Genomic DNA, 27,132 nt, shown 5'->3' on the forward strand with positions numbered 1-27,132 from the left:
GAAGTGGCCGACGAATTTGTTTATCTTGGTACTCTCGTGACATGTGACAACGAGGTGAGCCGCGAGGTGAAGAGGCGGATTGCGGCGGCGAATAGGGCTTATTACGGATTGCGTAGCCAGCTTAGGTTCTGAAGCCTACAGATTTGTACGAACTTTGCGTTCTATAGGACTTCTTTACCTAGAAAATGGGGTGTGGCGCAGGCGCATGAATCACGAGCTGTATGAAGTATACAAACACGCTGATATTGTCAAGCAGATGAAACACGACAGGTTACATTGGGCTGGCCACGTAGCACGGATGGCGGTTGAGCGACCGGCGAAGATAATATTTAACAGAGAACCGGATAGAGGCCGTGGGTGTAAGGGGAGTCTGGAGAGGAGCAGCCCAAGACCGAGTGTTGTGGAGACGTATTCTGGATTCAACATAGGATCTCAACGATCTGTCGCCATAAAAGTAAAGTAGTAATCCAAATGATATGTTTACTGGACTCTAAAACTGCTTTGCAAACTTTTGATTTAGAGCAGTTTTTTTTAGAGTTTATGGATTTTACCTCTGTTGGATAATAACAATCAAATTTCATTATATTTAGCTCTTTATTAACAATAATCCCATCCATCTCTGAAAGCTGCATAGTTTCTGGCTGATTGTGTTCATAAAAAATATTCATTGGAAAATTATTAAGAAGCTTAAGTCCAATTTTTGTTGTTAGCAGAAATTGTTTTCACTTTTCAGAACAGAAGGAACATGGTAAAACCATCCCTCAATAAGCCAAATACATCTCATGATACAAAATAATTTAAATGAAATAAAATAACCTAAAGAGCGATAATTACCATGATTCTGCAGCAATTTTAAAATGTATTTAATCAAACCTACGTACCGGTTTCATGTTTTTATGTTGTTCTCACAACTCTGTCTCCTGGCGGCGCTTCTTCTCCCGATTGAACTGTATTTTCTATTTCGCTGCTGCTTGGAATGCTTCACATTCTGGACGATTTAGTAATGTAGTTTTCAACGACACGCCGTCTAGGTACTGACCTAAAACTACATTCTGTCATTCGCTGCCCCAGATGCGGAATGTTCGGCATAAAAGTTTAATTCGTTACGCTACAAAACGAAATTTGGTTCCAATGAAACACACGGTTTTTTATTCATGTTCATATCATTGTTTGTGGTATAAGATCGAAAAGAAGCATTCGTTATTTTGTAGTATCTGAAACGTTGCGTTATTTGTTGTAGCTATAACATTTATCAATAATATACACTTTAAAACTCTTTCCTTTCTCCGTACAAAATATATAAACATTTGCAGTTTCACATGCGCTTCATTTGGTAGCGTTTGATCTCTCCTTATCGTAAGTCCTTAAAAGTATGTACTGCTAGTGAAGCGGTTCGTTTAACACAAACACTACTCAGAACTGCATTGTTTTCCTACACACGAAACAGCCATTGGGCGATTCCCTCTGTATACTCATCTATCATCAGTTTTATATTTCAATAATCAATGCGTGTTTTGTAAATGTACCTGAAATTACACTTTTACAGCGTGCAGCTACTAGAATTATTGTTATCCTTGTGTTTTCTGTATAAAAAATATATGAAATATATTTACGTAACTAGAGGATTTGTATCCTACCCCTATAGCAGACCATTTTGCTTAGTTGCTTTTGATGTAGGCGTAGGACAAATGTAGGCGAATATCATTAATGTGTGCGAGCGCAAATTTTCGGCTGGTCAGAGCTTAACCGTCGCCAGTGTTAGCATGATGAGGGGATAATAAAGGATTTTCTGATGGAGTACAAAATAGAACGACCATTGCGTTGACCTTATTGTTCAAAAAACCGAACTATCGGCACTTTTCGAGCATCCGTGTGATTCAGTCGAAAGTTCGATACGATGATTCTAACAATAAACGGGATTATCACACCCGGCCTACACTTATAATACACATGAATTTCTCTTACGGTTTAATGATACCACTAGACAAGTTTAACAACTGCATTCTTTTTGTGATTTTTTAATCATCTTGTGATGGTACCATTCAGTTTCTGTTATTCAGAGGTGATGTACAGATAATTTCCAAAGCTCATTTTGCTCTTTCTCAGCTTGGAGAGTTTAGAACTAAAATATATGTGCAATATGCCAGAGCAAGCTTCACTTTGTTCTGGTAAAAAGAATGTTTTGTTACCCAGAAGCTTGTAAGGTTTGGTTGTGCTTATAATTTTGATAAGCCTTATCAACATTTTTACAATAAATTTTGAAACACAGTAACAATCCAAACCAAAATAAACAGAAGTAAAACAATTTATATCGAAAAATTGCAATAAATTTAATAACTGTTGTACTGAAGACTGAGATAGAGCAATCTGCACATTTTTCCCAACATCATCCTGCATACGTGTATCAATACTGCCTATGCGAAAAATTCCAAACTGACAATTAGTAGTATTTCATATCAATACTTAAAAAATAAGTTTACATGTAGCATACATGTAAGAAATGTTTAGTGGATACGTATTTAGCACAAATTCATGTTCTCAAGAGTAAATTATGCTCGACTTTTTTGTAGCCAAACATTGACTTTTTTTGTTCAATTTAACACAGTTTTCCATTGTATTTACCAAAAAAAAACTAATTTCAAAAGTGAAGGGAACACTAGCATTGTACCAACAGTGGCAGAGTGAATTTTGAACTTGAAAAGATGTGGTAGAACCTACTATTATTTGTCCAGCTCTTAGAAGTGCGACTGGGCCTGTTCCAACCGGCGGACGATGTTTTTGTAGAATTCAATTTGCGCTCCTATGAAGTTCCCGATCGTATCCTTCAGATGTGTATCCCGCTCTTGTCGGAAGTGTGCCATTTCCGCTAGCAAGGCGTACGACATCACGTCCACGCGGCGGTTTACTTCAGCCAGCTGACTGTTTTCCATTTTCTGTTCGGCGGTTAGCTTCTCGCAATCTTTCCGCTTCTGGACAGCGTTTCTGTACTCGCTCAGAGTGTCTGGGAAACTGTTCAATAGACCACGGTATATGTGCAACCGATCCGCGAACGGAATGAAATCATGCTTCGGCTGGTCGGCAAACATTTGCCCAATGTTAATGAAGATACCAGCTGCTTGTCCAACCGAGCTGGATAGGCTAACCTGGGTAACTTGGCGACGCTCGTCGACGTCCAAGGCACGGGCCAACTCCGATAAACCCTCACCAATTCTCTGATAATCTTGTTTCCACTGCAGTTGAAACTTTTTCGTTTCATCGGTGCAGATTTGTGCTAGCGTTTTGACAGCCGTATTCATTTGAGGCACGAAAAGGGTACAAGAATCCACCTGCGGTTCAACCTGTGAGTGAAGCAGAGTTTTCTCTGGTGGAAATATGGCGGCACAGAACGTCGTTCCCACCAGTGGATCTTTCTCGGCCGTTCGTTTTCCTGTTTTCCATTTCTTCTCGTCTGTACAGGTCAGGAAATGCATCCAAACTCCACAAGTCGAAAGAACCGGATGTCGACACATCCAATCTACGAATTCTTGCAATTGCACACGTCGATGCTCGACGAACTCCTCATCGTACCGGCCGGATATTTGCTTATCCGGCAGTGGAGGAATTGGGATCAGACAAAATTTCTCCACTAAACGTTCATGCAGCCAGTCAAAGTGTTTATATCGTCGAGACACTGCAGTGTTGTTAAACGAAGGCGTCAACTGATAAGCGATAAAGCTTTTAAGGCCATTAAACTTTTTCTCTTTTTTTGGCGAATCGACCGAAACCGTATAAGCGTCGCGCATCGGTTTCCATATGATTCCGCTTTCGGTCTGTAAAATCTGCACTCGATCACTTTCGGAAACCGCAGGTACACTCGCTCCCATCAAAAAGGAATCGCCACTTTTAAATATCTTATTCGATGAGGTTGTTCTCCTAGTTCCGCCCACCACCGTGGAAGCTAGAGACACTGAATCTCCATCGTGAGCTCCTGCAGGTATGGCCGGCAAGTTGGCATTGGCATAATAACTACTCTGGAAATTTCCATTCTGATTGTTGTTAACATTCACCCCACCTGCATTGGTTCCTCCAGTATGTGCTGGTCCAATCTCCGAGTATGTATCATTATCATCGTCCCAATCATCTTCCCAGTCGTCCTGTTGTTCTCCCCAGTCGTCTGCCGTTTGATCATATCGTGGTCCTTGTGGTGGTTGTTGCTGCGGCGGCGGCTGCTGCTGCTGTTTGACTGCCGGTGCCGCCGCTAGTGGCGGCGGAGGCATCTTCGGTGGTCCCGCATTGTTTGCTAACACTTCCACGTATGCAGCTGGAAATAGGCCTCGCTGACCACGGGAGTTTGTGCCTTCCCACCATCCCTCACCTACCTCGGTGTTCGTTACGGTCAGGATTTCCCCAACAGTGATGGTAATTTCCGCCGAATTGGGCTCCCCAGCAAAGTCATATAGCACCTGCACGCGAGACATGCTGGAATGCAGAAAAACAAAAAAAAATTCAATTAAAATATCGTTATTGATTGGTCAGCTTTGAGGCGGCAAAAAAATGATCGCGAGTGAGTCAATCTACCTGGCGTTCCCTTCTACTGCATTCCATTGAACTTTCTAACTACTAAGCATTAAGGCAATTAAAGTTACATTCATGACAATATTCCCAGCAAAGCACTAAACGATGTTGATATCCAACTTCCAAACGAGTGAATATGCTGTCGGTATCACTGCATAGAACATGCACGCGGGGCAGGACCGGTATTATCAAAATGGAAGTCACACAAAAATTTCTGACACCATTTTTTTTAAATTGTTTCTTTCCTAATTAATGAATCCTGACTTGATAATTTATTTCTGAATTCTAATTATGACCGTTACCGCCCCCATTGGTATGGCGCCCCAACACAACCGCGGACACTGCATAAAGGAAGTGCCGCCGGCCCTGCATGACCGCAACCAACCCGCACTAAATTAGCGATATGAGAGCAATTTAACTTCGGGTGTGTGCATTCACTGCAGATAAGAGCCGTCCTCCAACCGTCGAAAATCGTGCGGCAGACACGAGTTGCTGCAAAAAGTGCGAAGACCCATCGACCAGGAACTGTTGTTGCCTTTTTAGATAGGGGAGAACGTGACGTGACGTATGGCAAAATTCGATCAGTGTGTCAAAGTTGCCTCCGGTTAAAAACAACGAATATTCAGCGCATAAACTGACGGACATCTGAGCGTCGCGACGGATGCACGTGTGGAGTAAAATTCTATTATGTATATCAAAGCGTAGTTTCTTCTAACTGCTCTCTTTATCCAGCGGATACGGCAGATGAGAGTCCAGCCAAGCTTAATCCGATGACCACGGAACAAGGGTAAAAGCAATAATTGTCGTCATTTGGTTAACCTTCCTCGTTTACCGTGTTTACCCTACACTCCAACCAGAATGGGAACCGCGTTGAACATAGCCAATTTACTATCCCCATCCACGGTTAAATCAACATCGCTTATTCTGCCTCCTTTCTACCTCCCGAGCCACACGGACGGCTGTCCACAGGGCCCGGGGTCGATCAGTCCTGGATGGACAACGTTACCGCAGCGTTCTAGTTAACGAGAAACGACGTTTGGTCGAGCGTTTTTGATGAACGGTTGTTATCTAGAAAAGTTGAATTTGGACACACAGAAACGACGACAGGCGGGACTCAAGTGGTGGCTGAAGTGGAAAGCGTACAAGCACCAAAAACAAACCACTATGACTAATTAGTAGATCGATGAATAGATGGAAATAACGGTTGTAATCAACTATTTGGGCCGAGAATGGCCTTGTGGGACTAAGTTTTGTTTAGGAGCAAAGATTATGAGGAAAAGAAATAGGACGACGTATTCAGTTAAAGTAGGTGGACGGTTGGAGCTGAGTCATTGTATAGAAAGATATCACAACTAATCAATTACTTCATTGAGAGTATCTAATTTGAAGTTTACTGAACAAATTAATAAAAAAACAAAATCAAATGTTTACATAACTGCAAACAAATTCATGAATGTGACCAAATCAACCGTCATCAACGTATTATAAGTATTTGGAGAACGTTTGTCGACTGCCAGGAAGAAAAAATCGGGGAGAAACGAAATCCGAAGGCTGCAAAAACGACGAAAAGAGTGGACAGCAGTTTCAAGCAAAATCCCAACCTTTCCGTCCGAGAATCGAGCTAAAAAACGAGCCGGACTGTCGATTCACAAAGAGATGGTAATTCCAAATCGTGACGATAAGCAAAACAGGTCGGCAGACAACGATCGCGAAAGCTGTACGTGAAGATGCTGACGAAGTTTGATTGCGTAGTACACGTTGGTGAAACTTACGCCAAGGCAGAATTTAAACAGCTTCCTGGACAGGAATATTATATGGCAATTGGAAGAGAAAAGGTGGCAGAGATTTTCAAACACATTAAGCTGTTGAAGCAAAGAAATATCCCGGCCGGATTTAGCATCTTGCCATTACGGAAAAAATGCCATGGAGTGGTATGCCGTAAACAACGTCCAGGTGGTGTCAGAAGACGTGAGCCCTCCCAACACATCATAGCTCCGCCCTATAGTAGAATACTGAGCTATTGTCAAACGGAACCTCAAGAAGACGCAAAAGACTGGCTGTTAACAGGCTGCAATTCGAGGCTAACAGGCGTTCTGCGAAGAACAAAGTGATCAAGAAGACTGTACAAAATTTTATGGAAGGAGTCATGAGAAAAGTCAATATTTTTCCTATATCTCGTAGGAATTGAACGTGACAAAGAAACATGATCTGATTTTTTAGTTAAAAATCACAGGAGGGTTGTGAGCAAAGCCACGACCGCAAGGTTGAAGTAGAATACTTTTACACAGCTCTACTTACGACTGTACATTAACCTACGGCCGAGCGAATCGGTTCACGCCGCTTTTCGCGTTTAGCCTGGCAGAGGCCTAATGCGCACGGCCAACACAAAAGAAAGGTGTTTTCACATTGAAAATTAGACACGGCTTTACTGGAGTAAGTGTTGGCAAATGCATCAACCGCTAATACCGCCGCTATCGTACGAAAGTCAGCCTGGCAGAGGCCTGAGACGTGGTGACCAACCACAGGGCAAGTGATTTGTTCAATTTGAAGGCAGCCACAGGCGCAACCCGCTGCTATCCTCTGTTACTGCTGAGTGCTGATATCTGCTGTCAACGTTGTGGACGGTCCATCCAGCTCACCATCCGACTGATGAATGTAGCCAGTTTTCCCAGAAACACTCTTTTATAGCCGAAGGGTGCTACGTAATAGGCCACGTCTTTCAGTTCAGGTTTACCATTTCCTTATGTTCTTTAGACGAATTATTCCACAATTCGCATTTGATTTTTGTATCCAGCGAATAAACACCGATGGTGCTCTCACACACGCAACGGTTTTAACCCGTATCTTATTGCGGTTTGTAACATCAAGCGATTTCGTTTGCTCGCTGTTGCGTATTAGCAGCTGGGAGACGACGAAATTCTGTTTATGCTGATTGATTGAATCGACTTCATATTAGCTCTGCATAGTCGAACTAACTGCTTTTGTGAATGCGTTCTAACAGGGCAGTTTATTATTCAATGTCGGTTATACTGATCGCAGCCTTTGCGCTGCCCCTACAGTGGGGGGGTTTACTAAATAAAGTGAAAATTAGACAACTACAACAGAATTTGATTGCATCCCGCACAGAATGTCTGCTTTTGTTGATGCCAGAAAATTATTAACCTTCAATTATTTGTTTATTTGCCTTGAAAAAAGCATTTTGCGGTATTAAATCGGTTACTGATTACAACTTTTGAGCTGCCCTAACATGGGGGGAATTAAGATACATGGACAACATGTACTGTGGAAGCTATTTTACATTCAGTAAATTAGACGGGTGCGACAGATTTAAATTGCTAGGATGCAACACAGAATGCTTGCTTGCGTTGACAAAAATTATTAACTTTCAATGACTTGTTTATTTGCCTTGAAAAAGGCATTTTGATGTTCAAAATTGGATTTCCTGATGGCAATCTTCATGCTGCCCCAACACGGGGGGAATAATGGCTGTCTGGCGTCACACGCTGAGAAAAACCGCGCTGCTCCTGAGATGTGGTGACCAACCACAGGGCTAGTGTTGCTGCTAAGGAAGGACGACTGCTCTGCCCATAATTCAAAAATTGGCTAATATGCCATAGGCATCAAATCGAGAAAAACGCATTTGAAAGTTTTTTGTCGGTACAACATATTTTTACTGCTCATGACAACTTTTTTATTGAGTATATCACCCTTCATGTATGCTGGAACCTTGCCGTTGAGTTGAAACAGAGAAATCTGTAGAAAAATTTCATCCGCCACGTATTTTTAACACAGTAGTCGTTTTTTCAATTATAAACGAAAGGTCAGTTGACAAAACGGTGTGCAATTTGGCTAATATCCATACGATGTGAATTATATCGTACTCGTTGGTGATGAAAATGGTTTTAAATTTTATAAAACAACACGGAAGCACAAGTGAGGATGAAAAGGACGACGAGACAATTGTTACGTGCGGCAATATAATAATATAACAAAAATATTATTATTCATGGTAATCTCACAATCCACTTTTCTTTTTTTTCTCATCAAACCCAAACTGAAATCTGAATCTTCTCTTAAATAATATTACTCCTAATCAAAGAGCCTAATATAATTTTTTTTAATGTAAGGATTTATGACAGAAGGAAACAGTCACACGTTTTGATCATTGGGTTTTCTCAGTACAACAAATAAATTCTTGTTGCATCAAATATTCTTCGTGAAAAAGTCAAATTTGATGCAAGGGCCTTACGATCGCTCACCTGTCGCCAGTAACCACCAAGCTACAACACACTTTTGAAAGTTAGAAGAAACACAGTTAAGTAATAATACACTGGTTCGTGAACATGCCACAGGTTCATATTGGATATTGGATATTAGCCAAATTCTCAATTATTTTGGATATTAGCCAAAATTGTTTCACGTTTGCTGCCTTCCCAAATGCATTTTTTGACAATCGGCTTCCGTAGGGACCTTGTTTAGGGTGTGTACCATCACGAGAAACTGTTTTCTCGATTTTGGTAAAAATGGCATATTAGCCAATTTTTGAATTATGGGCAGTGCTGTTGTCGCTGTCTAGAACTATTATGAGCGGCTCCGGCTGAAACAGGCTCTTATATAGGCCAAATAGCATGTTTTCAATTGCAAGGTATATGATCCTGTCGACCGTGCTTGCGAAGCAAGCATATAACGACCAATCAGAGGTCGAATTTTTCGTTTTGACAAGGCTTGACTATTTTCAATAGTTCAATAGTGTGAATAATAAAATTACAATTATCTTATTTTGGGAAGAATCTTAGAAGATTTTCCAATCTATTGCTGCAAGAACGAATGAAATCCATCGAATACTAACCGATTTATTAGCATTTGAAATTAGACATATTTTTCACATTTTTCGGTTTTAGATTTTCATTTCACATCCCTATGTAGCTGAACTTCCTGAAAGAAGTATTCTACTTCAAAAAAATGATCATTTTTGTTCGACCAGTTTTCAACCGTAACACCCTTTAAGTAATTACCCGGCATCGCATAGAAATTTTACGAGACGTTTCTGAACCCCATTCATGAATGAAATTTCGACAGAAAGCTCGGAACCGCTGAACCCTGGGGAACGGTATCGACTTCAATTGATGTGAATAAACCGAGCACTGCGCATAAAACGGCCACAATTCCAGCAGAGGCAAGGAAAATTAGTTCTACTGCATGACAACGCTCGGCCTCATACTGCCAAATTCGTTCTTACTCCTACGCGGAGTGTGCGGACCATGCGCACAGTGAAGTAGGTGGATTTTTATGTTTACTAATAAACATCGCTTTAGTTTTAGAAGGATTAAACAAAAGTAGATTGCTTTTAGACCATCGAAGAACCTTTTCTAGATCATGATTGATTTTACGGAGGTTATGACCTGCCTCTCTCTTCAATATTCTCAAAATTCATACTTTTTTATCAAGCACCCCCTTAGGGCTAGGCCACGGAATTGCACATTGCACCATCAGCCATGGTAATCAACATTTTATATTTTATGCTGAGCTACCATCGAAGTACCGTTTGAGAGAAAAAAAACATTTTCTAATTTATCATCTGAATATTCCTGCAATGGATGTAGCACCGAAAATATTCTGGTACATGTATGATCCAGTAACAGTTGCAACCTGACCTCAATCAATTTCTTTGTTACTGTGATGAATTTACTATTCGGATTACAAAGATTTTTATCTGTGAGAACCTTGTGATAAGGGGGATGTATGATTAAATTCCAAAATTATGATTCACTTTGGATTTTAATGCACATACTGTGCTTTAGTTAAACTTGCATCAACATCCAAGGCCAAGTGTGATCCACTCACAACCAACCCAACTGGTTTCTGAGGCGAAAAATCTCTGGGATCACGCCTTGAGAAAGTAAAGCCGTTGGCGCCGGTCCGTTAATCAACGGGTCGTGATCTAGGGTTCTGGCTGTAGTCACCTCCCCGGGCGTCGATGATTGGCACACCAACAGTGGTGGAACTAGTTCGAGAGAAAATAAACGAGAATGAAAAAAACGAGGCCAAGGCTTCAACATTGGAGTACTGTACAATTTCCTGCGAATCTGTCATAGTAGGCTATGGCCGTTATTGCATAGCAACCTGTGTGCAATTGCAATACAAATAACAGCTTCCAAAACACTACGGTCCTAAAGTGAAGCATTGAGACGCTTCAGAGTTAAGTATGCGAGATTGCTATTTTAAACTACTGTGCATGATGAAGCATCATATTTTTGACGTTGGACTAACGTCTATATCGAAGTTAGGCATCTGAATCTGAAAATCTAGTAATTCAACCAGGGAAAACCAGGGAAAAGTGGTCAGGTTTTGAGCGCTCATATATCAGTCGTTTCTTTTCAGAATTTCGAGGTTTTGGCATCAACCGATCAGAAATTCTTTTACGGTTGAATTTATGTAACATATGTAACAAAAATAACCTATTGTTCGAGATACACTAATAAAAAATTGATGAATCACATCGATTGTCTAAATCATACCGAGCAACCAATCACCACCTCTCTTCACAAGCACAGTCGACACTAACGGATACAATCGATCTGACTTTGTAAACAGTCTCGCAGCTTTCAACCAATAACGAGCTCGCTTTCGGTAGCTGAAACAGGTGTTTCAACACCGTTTTAATATGCTTCTTTTATCATTACCACTAAACAGATTCTAAACACCAATGGCTTGACTGATAGGGGAAATATTGCGCAAGATTGTCATATAATAATTTAAATAAGTTTTCGATACTAAACTAGTTAAAAGTTGTGTTAGAAGTCGTGCACATTCAACCAATCACAAGCTCGCTTCTACTTTGTTTGCGGATGGATTTTTGCTTTGGGCTATATAATAGCCTGCGTCTTCTCATAGCAGTCATCAGTTAACAAGTGGAAGGCCACTAGAACGGTCCTGAATAACCAGCAGCGGTGGCTGATTCCAGTGGCGAAACTGAGCTGCAGCAGAACCTGAGCGGTGGTATCAGGCAGCAGCGGCGGAGGTAGTGGGCAGCTGCATTTCTTCATTCAGTTCGGTTCCCCTTCGATCTGAGTTGGACCCCACCAGGAGTAATCCAATTCAGATATCGTTGGGTGAAAACGGCCAGAAACCGCGCGAGCCAGCACCGCCACTAGGAAAGCTACCGCCATTTAGTGTGTGTGCAGTGTGCACATATAGCGTATGTGCATCTGCATTGCCATGACATTTGCGATGACAGGGATGGCGCTGTTGCGTGTGTATGGCTAGCTATAGCGTGTGTAAGACATAGCATGTGTAGCATATTATGGCCATTGCGTGTATATCTTCAGCGTGTGTACGGATAGTTATAGCGTGTGTGTGGATAGCTGCTGCGTGTTTAATGATTAGTTATAGCGTATGTATTAGGGGTGGGAATCGTTATGTGGAAAAAACGAAATTTGATAGCAGAAAGCCAGAACCAAGTTTTTTTTTTTTTTTGTTCTGTTTGGGGCCCCAAACAATCCTGAATTTGGCTTGGCGCATTGCATTTCAAATTTATATGGAGATTTGTATGAAAAAACCAACTTTTTTGCATTTTCCATACTAAAGAGCTCAAGATGGCTCAAACCATAGGTTTCATTACTTCAAACGGTAGGTTTTTTAATGCCTTACAACTTGGCCGAAGACACTAAAGAGCTAGGGTGAGCCAAAAAAATACTAGAGCTGTTCAAAATTAAGTATGTCGAAATTTATGTTGCAAACCATTTTTTCTGCCAACACTGCCAGTGTACCGGCGTCAGTCAGATTTCCATCAGAAGTTACCTCTGAAACATGTTCTAGAGTATATCTACGCCTAGAATATTGACCTAAATTTGTTTACTTGATCCAGCTGAGTGTATAAAGTCGTTACGACAGGTTACTTTTGATGGGAATCCTACTGACGCCGGTACATTGGTAATGTTGGCAGAAAAGAAGATTTTCTGCATTTGAATCGACATACTCAACTTTGAACAGCTGTAGCTCTTCTTAGGGACATCCTAGCTCTTTTGGTCTTCTACAAAGTTGTTAGGCATCTAAAATACTATACCTTTACATAATGTAGTGCATTTTTAGAGCATTATTGAGCTCTCTAGCAAGGTAAATGCTAAAAAGTAGGTTTTCCCATATAAATTTTCATACAAATTTGAAATGCAATGCGCCAAGCGGAGACAAGACCAATCGACTTCAGGTAAGTTTAGGGTTGTTTGGGATCCCAAAAGGAACCAAAAAAACTTGGTTCTGGAAAATCGATCATTTTTCCCCACCCTAGTATGTATGGATAGTAATAACACATGGTTGGATAGCTCATGCGTGTGTACAGATAGTTGTATCGGTTGTATGGATAAAAATAGTGTGTGTATGGATAGCTTTAGCATGTGTATAAAAAACTATACCTACAGCGTGTGTATGAATAGTTTTAACGTGTGTATAGATAGTTATAGCATGTGTGTGTGGATAACTATAGCGGGTGTTTATCGAAGCCCGATCAGAAAGAACAAACAAAAATGTAACAGAAGTTGTTAGTTTGTTACGGGAAAAACCTTACAGGCTGTGTTTTCAATTTGGTCCCGTTAGGTGTTAAAATAACAGAAATTACAACAGAAATGATTCTACTATTATCAAAGACATATCAAAATTTGTTACTAATATATCAGCTTTCTAACAAAATAAGATAGTATATAGAACAATATAATAACAAAGATTGTTAGAAACAACAGGTTTTGATAAAAACGAAAAATTAGTTAGACTTGTTTCAGAACTACTTCATTTCACGTTTTGTTATTATAACTCATTCAGATTCAATTTTGTTATCGCATGATATGGAAAAATACAAAATTGTATCAAAATATGTTATTTGTGTCTCACGTTGATATAATTTTGTATTTTTTTAGTTATGCTCTTCTGATCGGGAGATTATTATTGTCATTAAAAATATTAAAATGTCTTAACGAACACAGTTGTGAATTTGAATTTACAGCAGCGATTTCAACTGCTTCAGCCAGTCTTTATTCATCGAGGAAAAATTACTGCCTATGAATGATCAACACTTATTTACTAGAAATTTCATTTAGATCTAAACAGGTTCTTTTGAGTATCATAAATTATTAGTAAAAAGAGTTGCAAGTTTTCTCAATGAGAAGCATTCATTAAATTTTCGTTTTTGTTTCTCGGTGCGCGGTTTTGATTTTGTTTCTCGCACACAGAGAAAGAAACAAACTTGTCGCTATCGTGAAAAATAACAAAACAATTAGAAATGCTCTAAATCGCAATTGAAGAAGTTAAGATATTTTCCTGTCACTCACCAAAACCTTGATAACAACTACCGAAAAACGTGTAACTGAACTCTTGTTATATTAAGTTATTGAAATAAACGTATTTTTTTAAATACATGAAGTTATATGCTGGGCTGGAGATAACCTAGCATGAGTTTTATCGATTTAATGTCAAACAATTTTTAAATTTAAAATTTTCGTTTAAATCGTTCTGGGCTCCATTTTCAGATAGTTTCGTTAAGTTTGCTTTTTGGTTAGATAGGGAAATTCAGTGTTATTATTATTTATAACGTTTAATTCAGTATATATTATTATTTATAACGTTTTAACGTCTCAGCATTCAGAAATGCACTGTTAGATAAAATTGCAGCAAATACTAGAGTTGCAATTCTCTCTATTATTTGTTTTATTGTAATATAAGAATACCGTAGTCCAACGTCATGCGGTCGTGTCTTGAATACCACCCTCCTACTTTTTTAGTATGAATAGTATCAGTGTATGTAGTTTTTTCAAGTCTTTTGTGTGCGAAACAGTTATTGAAGTACGATGTAATGAAAAAATCGCGTAACTTTTCAAAAGGATTCAAATAACATTAAGAGACTCTCTTTGTCTTTTTGTTGTTGATTAATAACTAAGTTATTTTGACATTTTTCATTATAATCTTTGTATAGTTAGCTAGGCAATATTAAAATTTATCGATTTTTAGTAAGAAATTGTTGAAAAATTTTATAAAAGGAAAACAATGCCTTGGTGCTATTCGGAACGATTCGGAACTCGACCTTTTGTTTATTATACACAAACTTTCCAGCTGTTAAGTATACATGACAATTGCGGGGCTAGCGCTACATTCCTACTGACATTAACAGTCTCTCCCGAGTCAAGACTCGAACCTACGACGTTTGACTTGTTAGGCCAGCATCGTACCTCGAGACCAGCTGGGAGGGTGAAAACTATTATAATGATGCTGTAATTAACGAAATGAAGTGAGAATCTCTAATTGTTGCATATTTGTCTGTAAAATATAGATTTTTGAACAAACCTTTCATACAGGTATCTGTATATACATCGGACCGGGAATGGTCCGGTCCGATCCGAAGCTCGATTCGGACTGAAATGGAACCATTCAGATCAAGTAACGAGCCGGGTAATGCTTTCGGCGTCCGGAAAAATTCGGCAAAACATTTTTTTTTTCAAAAATTAACGTGATTTGAATAAATGTTTAAATACTATTTGAATTTATGTTGAAGCGCTTGTTGTTTTTTTGGATTTCTCTCTAGTGTTTCAATTTTCTATTGAATAAATGCAAAAAACTTTTTATGCGAAAAGTGCCATGCCCCCCCAAGTTGGCGCCTATGGCCTAAGGGGAGACAACTGGGTATAGATTTGCATCCACTTTGGGAACCGCTCGCTGATTGATTGAAATTGAAAACCCCGAGTGCGTTAAAATTTATCATCAGGCTTCAGTTGTTTTGATTTATGTTTTTTTATGATGTCACCTGTTACAATCTAAAATATTAGTGAACATTCAAAATAAAGTACAAAGCGTACAAATACGGGTGTAGTAAGAGATCGACTTGAATCATCACTTATATCAATAACCAAAAGATCTAAAAGTGCGCAAGGAGTTAATACGGTTTGCGTGAAGCATAAGAACAGCATACCGCTGCTCAATGTCGAAAGTAAATAGTGTAAGCTAATTTCTACTTTTGATTCCGTTCTGGATTAAGTTTGGAACATACCTGTTAAGGCTGCTTATGCGGAGAGTACAATTCAGATGGGTCAATGGATGAATCATAATCATTGATGAATGACACATTTGATTCTAAGGATATTAAAGATGCAGATTCTCCAGTAGCCATCAGACAGTAAAACTATCGCCTGCAGGAGGAATTGTGCCTAATGCTGATAAAAAGCATTTAAAACATTCAAGTATTTTCCGAGTGAATGGCATCACTTACGAAAAATACAACAGGGATCATCGAGGTGGGTGAGTAAGAAGAGTAAGAAGCCAGATGTCTCCCCTTAGCCTATGGCTATTAGAATTGTTTTTTTCTTTGGGTAGAAATAGTATTGATGATAACAAATATTTTTACGTCGGATTTGTTTTTTTAATCAGTGACATCTTCGACAAAGTTGCAGATAATAATTTTGTCCCTTAAACCTTTTCAGTTTTCAAAAAAATCGAAATTTTCTTGCATTATTTTAAAGTACAGTACAGTACAAATTTTCATAAAGATCTGAGCAATAGGGAGAAAGTTAGAGCGATTTGCAGTGCGCCTCGCCACGGCCGCATAAGCTAAACTCGAAACTTTATACGCGTTAATCTCGGAATGGTGTTTCTCAAAAAATGACTTTGCCGTGTTCACGATTGCGGTCAAACTACTGAATCGAATTTCTTTATCTTTTTTTAACGTTCGATTTTTGATAACGAAGTTTGACCTTGTTGAAAAAAAATCAATTAAATTTTCAGTGCTCAAAACATGTTTTTTTCGGGAAAAGCGTTCCCGTTTGCACTCAAAATAAAATACCTTAAAAAAACGATCGTTCAGATACTCGGCACACTTCTGAACTAATGAAATAATATGAGTTTTTTTATTTCAGTTGATCTGTTGCGTCGCTATCGAAAACACCGCGAACCTCTGCCAAAAATAAAGCTTTTCGGGAAAACGGCCATTACTCCCCAAATAATTGGTATTTTTTTATGAACAAACGTGTTTTGATGTTGTTGAACCTCCAAGAAAATAACTAGTAGTATGCAATAAATAAGGTGCTACACGCTTGAAAAAATTCCAAACTTTGCTTTTTTTCTTGAGAGAAAAAATATATAACCGTTTAAAAAAAATACAGTAAAAAATATTGGAGACAAAAATTAGCGAAATATTACAAGCTAATTATCTTATAAAGCTCATAAAAAATGTTTTCTTTGAAATCTACGGAAGGTCAGTCAAACATCGATGGTCGTCTGATCATAAAGAAACGAGCAAAAAAGTTACTCTTTTCCGAAAAAAACAGTCGCAACGGTTTTTTTTATTATTTTGGTGTTTTCGCCAAAGTTGTAAACAGTTATTTTGTCCTTTTAGAAAAATAATCGTATGATAAAAGTGATGACTTAGGAAAAAAACAAAATTATTTTTGGAAATTCATGGTCTCTAAGCAGGAACTATAGTGATTTTGACGGTTTTTTGAAAAAAAAACCTTCTAGGGTCGTTTTACCCCTTTTGGCACATTTGGCTTATACATGACATTGAAGCTCTTGAGTTGCTCTACAAAACGGCATATTCAGATATTTTTTCTAGCGATGTTGAGAAGAATAGGATGCCCTGAAAATTGACAATTTATAAAAGAAAAATGCGTTTTTTTCATCAATTTACCTCTTTGCGATATATTGTGACCATGCGGAGGGTTTGCACTTTTTAGTATTTGGACGTTTTTGGACATATCATTTTCAAGGGCCGTTTCACCCCACCTCAATAAAAAAAATTGAAATTTTGCGAAACTTCCTACCTTGAATAGACAAACAAACGCTGAAAATTTCAGCCCAATCGGAGAACATCAAAACAACTTCCCTCAGAAAGGCGGTTGCAGCTCTCGCGAAGTGGCTCTTAAGTTCTGACGACATCGTTCAGACTTCAAGTAACGATATATACTGGTTAATCTGCAACGCCTACTATGTATATTGATACAGATTCAAACAAACTAATGTTGCTGAGCAGCCGTAGTATAGAATGGTTGACTAAATGTTGTACACACTAAAAATTATCACATTTTACAATATTCTTTCCATAGTAAAACCCGAATAGCTTAACAACGATTCAAGATAGGATTTGTGTGTCTTATAGGAAGTTTTTCCTCATAAAATTTTCCATCTTTCTGTGCTATAGGATGGTAGCTAGCGTAAAGTTTGGTACGCTTTTTGAAGGGTTAATTTCAGAAAACACCAAAATTAAGAACTTTCAAGAGCTAAAAAAATTGTAACAATGAAATTTGAGCCACAACAGGCCGTAACATTTTGTTTCTCTTAGTTTGAATTCCAAAGGATACGCAAAACAATATATTTGGGTTCGGTTTTACAGGATTTTTGAGTGATAAAAAAATTTGACATAAATAAACGTGGAAAATTGATTTTTTTTCATAGAACTCAAACTAAACATTTTCCAAAGTTTCGTCATGCAAAAGTGTTTTGTGTTACACCATGACTAATCATTTTCCGGTTGAGCCCTCAGACTATTGGACAAAACGTTATTTTGGGGCACCCTAATGAACATAAAAAATACAAAAGTAGAAATTTTTGTTTAATTTTTTTTACTTGTTATATTAGACAAAATTATTGTATAAAATATTGTCGAGAAATCATACCGATCAAATAAACCGTTCTGGCTTTTAGATATTTTTACTATTATTGAATACTCGACTCAGTAAATTTAAATACCATCTCAGCAGACAGTTCATTCAAATAATTATTTTCTTATGTTGTTACTCTTGTATGATGCAGCAGCGTAACCAGAAATTATTTCTGTAAGGAAAAGGGGTAAAATTTTGAAGTGCAAAAAAAATAAATTACGCGTTTATTGGATTCACCTAGCTCGGACATGTTACCAACATGCTAAAAGGACAAAAATGATAAGAAATATGCCGGCACCGATGAAAAATTGCACGGGTGGTGATAATGAAGTGTTAGAAAAAGTATTTTATGTCGAATACCTCCGAAATGTAGGAAACGTCGAGATCTAGTGTATTATAAAAAATAGGCTCTAAAATTCTTGGGCTGAGAGTTTCCGAAGACAGCTCCCGGGACACCACTATTCTTAATCCGACCTTGGTGGCATCCCTGGTCATAATCAATGCAAGAACATTCGAGCAGTTTTCATTCGACTCACAAAGTGCTCAGAAATTAAACAAATAATTTTCAATAGAAAGTGAAAGTTAGCAGCGTCACTATCGCCTGACGATTTTCAATAGAGAATAACTTCGTAACATTGCAAACATAGTTATGAGGAAAGATTCCAAAACATATATAACATAGAGTAATCGGTCCTATATTCACCTCGTCGCTCTTATTTGTCCAATTTACCTTCCAATTCAACATTTTTTCAAGTAAAAGTAATTTGAATTTTAACCCTCGATTTAGACGAGTAATCGGAAGTTTTATTTTGAAAAAATAATAAAAATTGATGGAAAATAGGACAAATAAGATCAATGAGATGAATATAGATGTTAAGATGAATATAGAAGCGATTCCTCTATATTACAAATCCGAATTTTATTTACCGTTTAGAGGTTTGTGTAACAACTGGTAAGAGTCAACACATTCATTTGAATACATTACTCATGGTTTGTGGAGTAAAAAGGTAGTGGACATATTTTGTGGAACGCACGAACTACCATTTCGTTGGAAAAAAGCTCACACTGAAATTTTTGAAAATTTGTGATGAGGTCGTTTGTCGTAAGGGTGTGAAGTTTGCTTAGGCATACCGCATTCTAGCTGATGAAACATGTGACATCGCGGGACAAGTTGTTAATTGGGGTTCGTATTTATGACGCCAAATTCGCAAAAAAATCTATGATTTGTCATCCTGAAGATAATGGATGCAAACGCAATTGCTACCAGTAATTGCAAACACTGTATGTAGAAAATCGGCTTGGACCCCAAAGAAAAGTCTGGGACAGGGATGACGGCTGTTCCACCATGGTCAAGACATCATAAACTTTTTTAAGGAATCTTCAATTCGTATTAACTATGCTTTGAAGATTCTCAGCATATTGTTCTCAGAATTACAAATATATCAGCGCTATCATTGAAGCGCAGAAAAAAAACTCTGTGGAAGGAAACAGGACAACTCGCAAAACGGTTTATCAGCTCAACAGTGCAGTGACACGGGCTGAATTTCTAAAGTAAACCAAATTTGCTATTAAGGCCGCAGATGTACGGGCAAGTAGGAAGAACTGGCCAAACTTCCGCAAAACGAAGATAATGTAGGGTCATCATTTCGGTCGTATCGGTGATCGGTGTGACACTCAGAGTACTATCAACGAACGTGCTACATTTTGACGTTGGACTAACGTCTATATCGAAGTTAGGCATCTGAATTTGAAAATCTAGTAATTCAACCAGGGAAAAGTGGTCAGGTTTTGAGCGCTCATATATCAGTCGTTTCTTTTCAGAATTTCGAGGTTTTGGCATCAACCGATCAGAAATTCTTTTACGGTTGAATTTATGTAACAAAGCTAACCTATTGTTCGAGATACACTAATAAAAAATTGATGAATCACATCGATTGTCTAAATCATACCAAGCAACCAATCACCACCTCTCTTCACAAGCACAGTCGACACTAACGGATACAATCGATCTGACTTTGCAAACAGTCTCGCAGCTTTCAACCAATAACGAGCTCGCTTTCGGTAGCTGAAACAGGTGTTTCAACACCGTTTTAATATGCTTCTTTTATCATTACCACTAAACAGATTCTAAACACCAATGGCTTGATTGATAGAGGAAATATTGCCCAAGATTGTCATATAATAATTTAAATATGTTTTCGATACTAAACTAGTTAAAAGTTGTGTTAAAAGTCGTGCACATTCAACCAATCACAAGCTCGCTTCTACTTTGTTCGCGGATGGATTTTTGCTTTGGGCTATATAATAGCCTGCGTCGTCTCATAGCAGTCATCAGTTAACAAGTGGAAGGCCACTAGAACGGTCCTGAATAACCAGCAGCGGTGGCTGATTCCAGTGGCGAAACTGAGCTGCAGCAGAACCTGAGCGGTGGTATCAGGCAGCAGCGGCGGAGGTAGTGGGCAGCTGCATTTCTTCATTCAGTTCGGTTCCCCTTCGATCTGAGTTGGACCCCACCAGGAGTAATCCTATTCAGATATCGTTGGGTGAAAACGGCCAGAAACTGCACGAGCCAGCATCGCCACTAGGAAAGCTACCGCCATTTAGTGTGTGTGCAGTGTGCACATATAGCGTATGTGCATCTGCATTGCTATGACATTTGCGATGACAGGGATGGCGCTGTTGCGTGTGTATGGCTAGCTATAGCGTCTGTAAGACATAGCATGTGTAGCATATTATGGCCATTGCGTGTATATCTTCAGCGTGTGTACGGATAGTTATAGCGTGTGTGTGGATAGCTGCTGCGTGTTTAATGATTAGTTATAGCGTATGTATTAGGGTGGGGAATCGTTATATGGAAAAAACGAAATTTGATAGCAGAAAGCCAGAACCAAGTTTTTTTTTGTTCTGTTTGGGGCCCCAAACAATCCTGAATTTGGCTTGGCGCATTGCATTTCAAATTTATATGGAGATTTGTATGGAAAAACCAACTTTTTTGCATTTTCCATACTAAAGAGCTCAAAATGGCTCAAACCATAGGTTTCATTACTTCAAACGGTAGGTTTTTTAATGCCTTACAACTTGGCCGAAGACACTAAAGAGCTAGGGTGAGCCAAAAAAATACTAGAACTGTTCAAAGTTAAGTATGTCGAAATTTATGTTGCAAACCATTTTTTCTGCCAACACTGCCAGTGTACCGGCGTCAGTCAGATTTCCATCAGAAGTTACCTCTGAAACATGTTCTAGATTATATCTACGCCTAGAAAATTGACCTAAATTTGTTTACTTGATCCAGCTGAGTGTATAAAGTCGTTACGACAGGTTACTTTTGATGGGAATCCTACTGACGCCGGTACATTGGTAATGTTGGCAGAAAAGAAGATTTTCTGCATTTGAATCGACATACTCAACTTTGAACAGCTGTAGCTCTTCTTAGGGACATCCTAGCTCTTTTGTGTCTTCTACAAAGTTGTTAGGCATCTAAAATACTATACTTTAACGTAATGTAGTGCATTATTAGAGCATTATTGAGCTCTCTAGAAAGGTAAATGCTAAAAAGTAGGTTTGCCCATATAAATTTTCATACAAATTTGAAATGCAATGCGCCAAGCGGAGACAAGACCAATCGACTTCAGGTAAGTTTAGGGTTGTTTGGGATCCCAAAAGGAACCAAAAAATCTTGGTTCTGGAAAATCGATCATTTTTCCCCACCCTAGTATGTATGGATAGTAATAGCACATGGTTGGATAGCTCATGCGTGTGTATAGATAGTTGTATCGGATGTAAGGATAGAAATAGTGTGTGTATGGATAGCTTTAGCATGTGTATAAAAAACTATACCTACAGCGTGTGTATGAATAGTTTTAACGTGTGTATAGATAGTTATAGCATGTGTGTGTGGATAACTATAGCGGGTGTTTATCGAAGCCCGATCAGAAAGAACAAACAAAAATGTAACAGAAGTTGTTAGTTTGTTACGGGAAAAACCTTACAGGCTGTGTTTTCAATTTGGTCCCGTTAGGTGTTAAAATAACAGAAATGATTCTACTATTATCAAAGAGATATCAGAATTTGTTACTAATATATCAGCTTTCTAACAAAATAAGATAGTATATAGAACAATATAACAACAAAGATTGTTAGAAACAACAGGTTTTGATAAAAACGAAAAATTAGTTAGACTAGTTTCAGAACTACTTCATTTCACGTTTTGTTATTATAACTCATTCAGATTCAATTTTGTTATCGCATGATATGGAAAAATACAAAATTGTATCAAAATATGTTATTTGTGTCTCACGTTGATATAATTTTGTATTTTTTTAGTTATGCTCTTCTGATCGGGAGATTATTATTGTCAATAAAAATATTAAAATGTCTTAACGAACACAGTTGTGAATTTGAATTTACAGCAGCGATTTCAACTGCTTCAGCCAGTCTTTATTCATCGAGGAAAAATTACTGCCTATGAATGATCAACACTTATTTACTAGAAATTTCATTTAGATCTAAACAGGTTCTTTTGAGTATCATAAATTATTAGTAAAAAGAGTTGCAAGTTTTCTCAATGAGAAGCATTCATTGGATTTTCGTTTTTTTTTTCTCGGTGCGCGGTTTTGATTTTGTTTCTCGCACACAGAGAAAGAAACAAACTTGTCGCTATCGTGAAAAATAACAAAACAATTAGAAATGCTCTAAATCGCAATTGAAGAAGTTAAGATATTTTCCTGTCACTCACCAAAACCTTGATAACAACTATCGAAAAACGTGTAACTGAACTCTTGCTATATTAAGTTATTGAAATAAACGTATTTTTTTTTAAATACATGAAGTTATATGCTGGGCTGGAGATAACCTAGCATGAGTTTTATCGATTTAATGTCAAACAATTTTTAAATTTAAAATTTTCGTTTAAATCGTTCTGAGTTCCATTTTCAGATAGTTTCGTTAAGTTTGCTTTTTGGTTAGATAGGAAAATTTTACCAATTCGCTCAATTAAATGATTGTCTTGGTAGTGCAGCTACGAACAAAGGTTTGATTCGAATATGTATGAAATGACAGCGATTAAATAAAAGATATCGATTCTTTCAGTATATATTATTATTTATAACGTTTGAACGTCTCAGCATTCAGAAATGCACTGTTAGATAAAATTGCAGCAAATACTAGAGTTGCAATTCTCTCTATTATTTGTTTTATTGTAATATAAGAATACCGTAGTCCAACGTCATGCGGTCGTGTCTTGAATACCACCCTCCTACTTTTTTTAGTATGAATAGTATCAGTGTATGTAGTTTTTTCAAGTCTTTTGTGTGCGAAACAGTTATTGAAGTACGATGTAATGAAAAAATCGCGTAACTTTTCAAAAGGATTCAAATAACATTAAGAGACTCTCTTTGTCTTTTTGTTGTTTTAGTATAGAACACACTATTGTACTATTTTATATTTTTCGATATTCTTACTACTAATCCACACACAGAACAAAATTGTCATAGTGCAATGTTACGTTTTTGTGGAGAGGTTTTTTTAAAGTAATTTTAATGATTGATGGTATTGATGGCAATAAATTATTTTTATGAGCAATTATTCACACATGCATTCGTATACGTAATAAATAATTACTTGTTACATAATTCACTGGTACTCAGGATCAACTTTATAATTCACCTGCACGTAAATCGCGCCATGCATTTGGATAAAATCTCCGCTTGTATGACGCAATTTCAGCAGAACTCATCCGTCGTCATCGTTATTTTCATCCCGCGCGAAGTAAACGAAGCACGAAGGTTTGCAATTTACTCGTTATCGACAAGGTAGTGCTAGTAAATCTACGTGCGAACAGAATCGTGTAGAGTGCGACCTTAGTGCAGTTTATCGCTGATTCGTCTTTTTAACTTCAAAAATGAAAGAATAAATAAAAACTCAATCAACCTCGAACTCAAGCTCAAAAATGAAAGAATATTCAAACTATTACAATATGCATGCATGCTTCTGTCATTCTTGAAATTAAAAATTTTATGAATAAGGCTTTTCACTTCATAAATATGAAAGGACTGAAAGTAGATGAAACACTAAGGACTGCAATTTACTCGTTCTTAGGAAACTATTAATATTATTTCTTTATAGGAAAAGAGCAGAGCAGAATTGCTAATTATTTCGAATAAAATCATATGCTATTTTAGTGCACGCTACGCCAGAAAAAAAGGTTCGAGTAGGTAATCACAATTCTACTGCCCTCAATTAGCAGTGTTTTTCATTTCTTTTTCAAACCCGATGACCTAAAATTTTGAAAAGCCCGCTTTGAACCCGATTTTTCATTTGCTGAACATGAAAAGACCAATTAATCGATAAGTGACGTTATCAATCATCAACCCCCCGAGGAGGTTTGGATTGTTATACCATTGACCATATACATACAACCAGGAGTTAATCAATTGGGTTCCCGCCCGGGAAAGCCCGCCACTGATAATTATCCACCAAACCCTGAAAACAAATCCGAAACAATGAGCTCTGAGCCGGGCCAGGCAGTACATCATCCGCGCGATAAAGGCCATCCGTCCGTTGCCAAATAAGCCACCACCGCCATCAATCAGTGCATCGTATTGGCGAAATGTTGTTCGTCTAAATTAAGCCGCTCGCATGTTTCGCGTAATTAGAGCTCTCGCCCGTTGAATTCGACAGAGCAGCGTGCATAATGAATGATGCCTTCCATCAATCTGCATCGAATGCGTACAGGCCGTGCAATGTGTGTAACGGGATGATAAAAGATTAAATGGCACTGCATGCGATATTGAATAACCAACTACATAAATATAGGTATCTTATCAGATCAGAATACTCCGGTCTATGCTAGGTTTGTCAGGTTGATTGTGCTTGCAGTGTATTTTTCAAGTGCTATTTTAGTAGCTTTATCATTTAAAAAAAGCAAGTAATTTATTGCCGAAATAATTTACAGGCAAGAACATTGAATCACAACAGTCGACAACAGCGTGGTAAGTTATGATGGATTTCACACCAGTTCGCCCAACCGATGGCAGCAGCCTTTCAGGTGTTAGTGAAACTTTTAATTCGGGTTGCATCTGTAATATATCTGTTTCCCGTGGGTGCTACGGTTCCGCCATAACATACCATAAAAATCCCACCCGCAAAAACCGCGTATCTTATCGTCCGGTAAACAAAATATTGAACCGACATGTTACAACAAAACCAGGTATTTTCACCAGTGATTCAGCCCAAAGAATAGTTCAGTTGGAATCACTATTTTCGTTTAAATGCCTTGGGTGCTACATTCCGATTCGGAACTCGACCTTCTGTTTATTTATACACAAACTTCGCAGCCAACTGTTTACTGTACAGGACAATTGCGGGGCTAGCGCTACGATTCTTCTGACACTAACAGTCTCTCCCGAGTCTAGACTAGAACTTACGACGACTGGAATGTTAGGCCAGCGTCGTACCTCGAGACCGTCTGGGAGATTTAATACTATTTTCAAATATAAATCAGCAGAAATTAAGAATCTGGGACTATTGAGACATCAATTAGTGAGGTGAGACAAATTGAATGTCTATTTTCTGATATTTTTTTAGAAAAAAGCAGAATTTTTTAAAAGGTATCAAACTATGTATACCTACTAAGAAGTTATTTATGACAATATTGCAGGTAGGACTTTTATGTTATCACTGGTTGTAGCTTTTATAAGAGATAGAATTTTTTAAACTAGCGTAAAACCAAACTGACAAAATTTGAAGTAGTGTTGCTATCTCCATAAATCAAGAACAGCCTAATCCACTAATTTTAAAATTATTTCCATTAATTAGTAATCTACATAATACAACAATTCACGTCAAAACATCATTCACATTCCACTTCGAATCATTGCATTCGACAAATGACAAATGCATATCACTCAAATTGATTACATCCACTACCAGCTTTCGTAGGTGTATCGAACGTCGATGAAAGGGCTAGAAAATTGCTAGAGAGTAATTTATCTCCGCATGACTCACCTCCAATGAATGCCGCAGCAGCAAGGCGGTATACTGCCCGAGAATCGGTCCAGTTGAAAGCTCATAATCAACGTGGAGACATGGCACTTACACATTAAATTAGATGCACATTCGTCTGTGACCATAAACAAAGACTTGCATTTACTAAACGTAAACACAGAAGTAAAACGACAAGGTCAACGTACATAGTGCTCTTTGTTTTTCTGGACAGAATATCGAAATCCACTTACAGCGTAAACGCTAGATAAGAAATCCCTCCTAACATGTTATTCCAGCACATGCACGCGGAAATCCACTGATTCAGCCGAGACGGGTTTAATTAAACTAGTTATTAAATTAGCAAGCAGACGACAACAATCAATCCCCTTTGAAACGCGCTGCTATTTGTAAGGCGTTACCCCACAAGAGATCAGCGTTGTAACACACATCTAGCTTCGATTTGATCCGGATTAGGCAACTACAGTGGTTTCACTGCTACTTATCTATACTAGAGCCTAAGCCTAGCTCGAAAGCCTCTATATCTATATTGCACAATAACATTTTACAACATCAAACAGCCAAACGATGGTGCAACAATAAAAACATATTTTTGTTCTCTTCGAAACACTGCCAATAGGGCTGCAGGTGAATAATTGACATGACGTCAACTTTTTCGTGGAGAATAATTTACCTGTTTGTCGGGGTTTCTCCGTGCCTGCTGGTGGTAAACGTTTCCTGTTAGTCTCCGAAAAGATCGAAAGCTGCTGTTCCCAACAAAAATCACCGCACTTCTAAAACTTTTGAGTATTTTTTCAAAATCAGACAAAATTCCGTCGTTCTTTCAGTGATGCACTTTTTACGTCCGCAGTGATTCGCCCGTTCATCGCGAAAGCTGACAGATTTGAATTTTTGACAAGCAAAGTGATGTTTCCGAGAGGCCACAGTTGATCAGACGAGGAGGGGC

At 38.2% G+C, this 27,132-nt stretch overlaps 1 protein-coding gene across 4 annotated transcripts; it reads right to left on the minus strand.

The window, feature by feature from the left end:
- Positions 1-1,121: 1,121 nt before the first annotated feature.
- LOC129724285 (sorting nexin lst-4) lies at positions 1,122-27,068 on the minus strand. Of its 4 annotated transcripts, none has more exons than XM_055679025.1 (2): positions 26,860-27,068; positions 1,122-4,458 (listed from the first exon to the last, which is right to left on the minus strand). In XM_055679025.1, the coding sequence occupies exon 2, from the start codon at positions 4,455-4,457 to the stop codon at positions 2,736-2,738; it is 1,722 nt and encodes a 573-aa protein (XP_055535000.1). In that variant the 5' UTR covers position 4,458; positions 26,860-27,068; the 3' UTR covers positions 1,122-2,735. The 4 variants fall into 4 exon arrangements, 3 of the variants coding, with proteins under 3 accessions (XP_055535000.1, XP_055534998.1, XP_055534999.1); XM_055679023.1 differs by lacking the exon at positions 26,860-27,068 and adding an exon at positions 26,190-26,319; XM_055679024.1 differs by lacking the exon at positions 26,860-27,068 and adding an exon at positions 4,558-4,692.
- Between the last annotated feature and the right edge of the window lie 64 nt (positions 27,069-27,132).

This window comes from Wyeomyia smithii, chromosome 2 (assembly GCF_029784165.1).
Source record: "Wyeomyia smithii strain HCP4-BCI-WySm-NY-G18 chromosome 2, ASM2978416v1, whole genome shotgun sequence".
NCBI lineage: Eukaryota > Metazoa > Arthropoda > Insecta > Diptera > Culicidae > Wyeomyia > Wyeomyia smithii.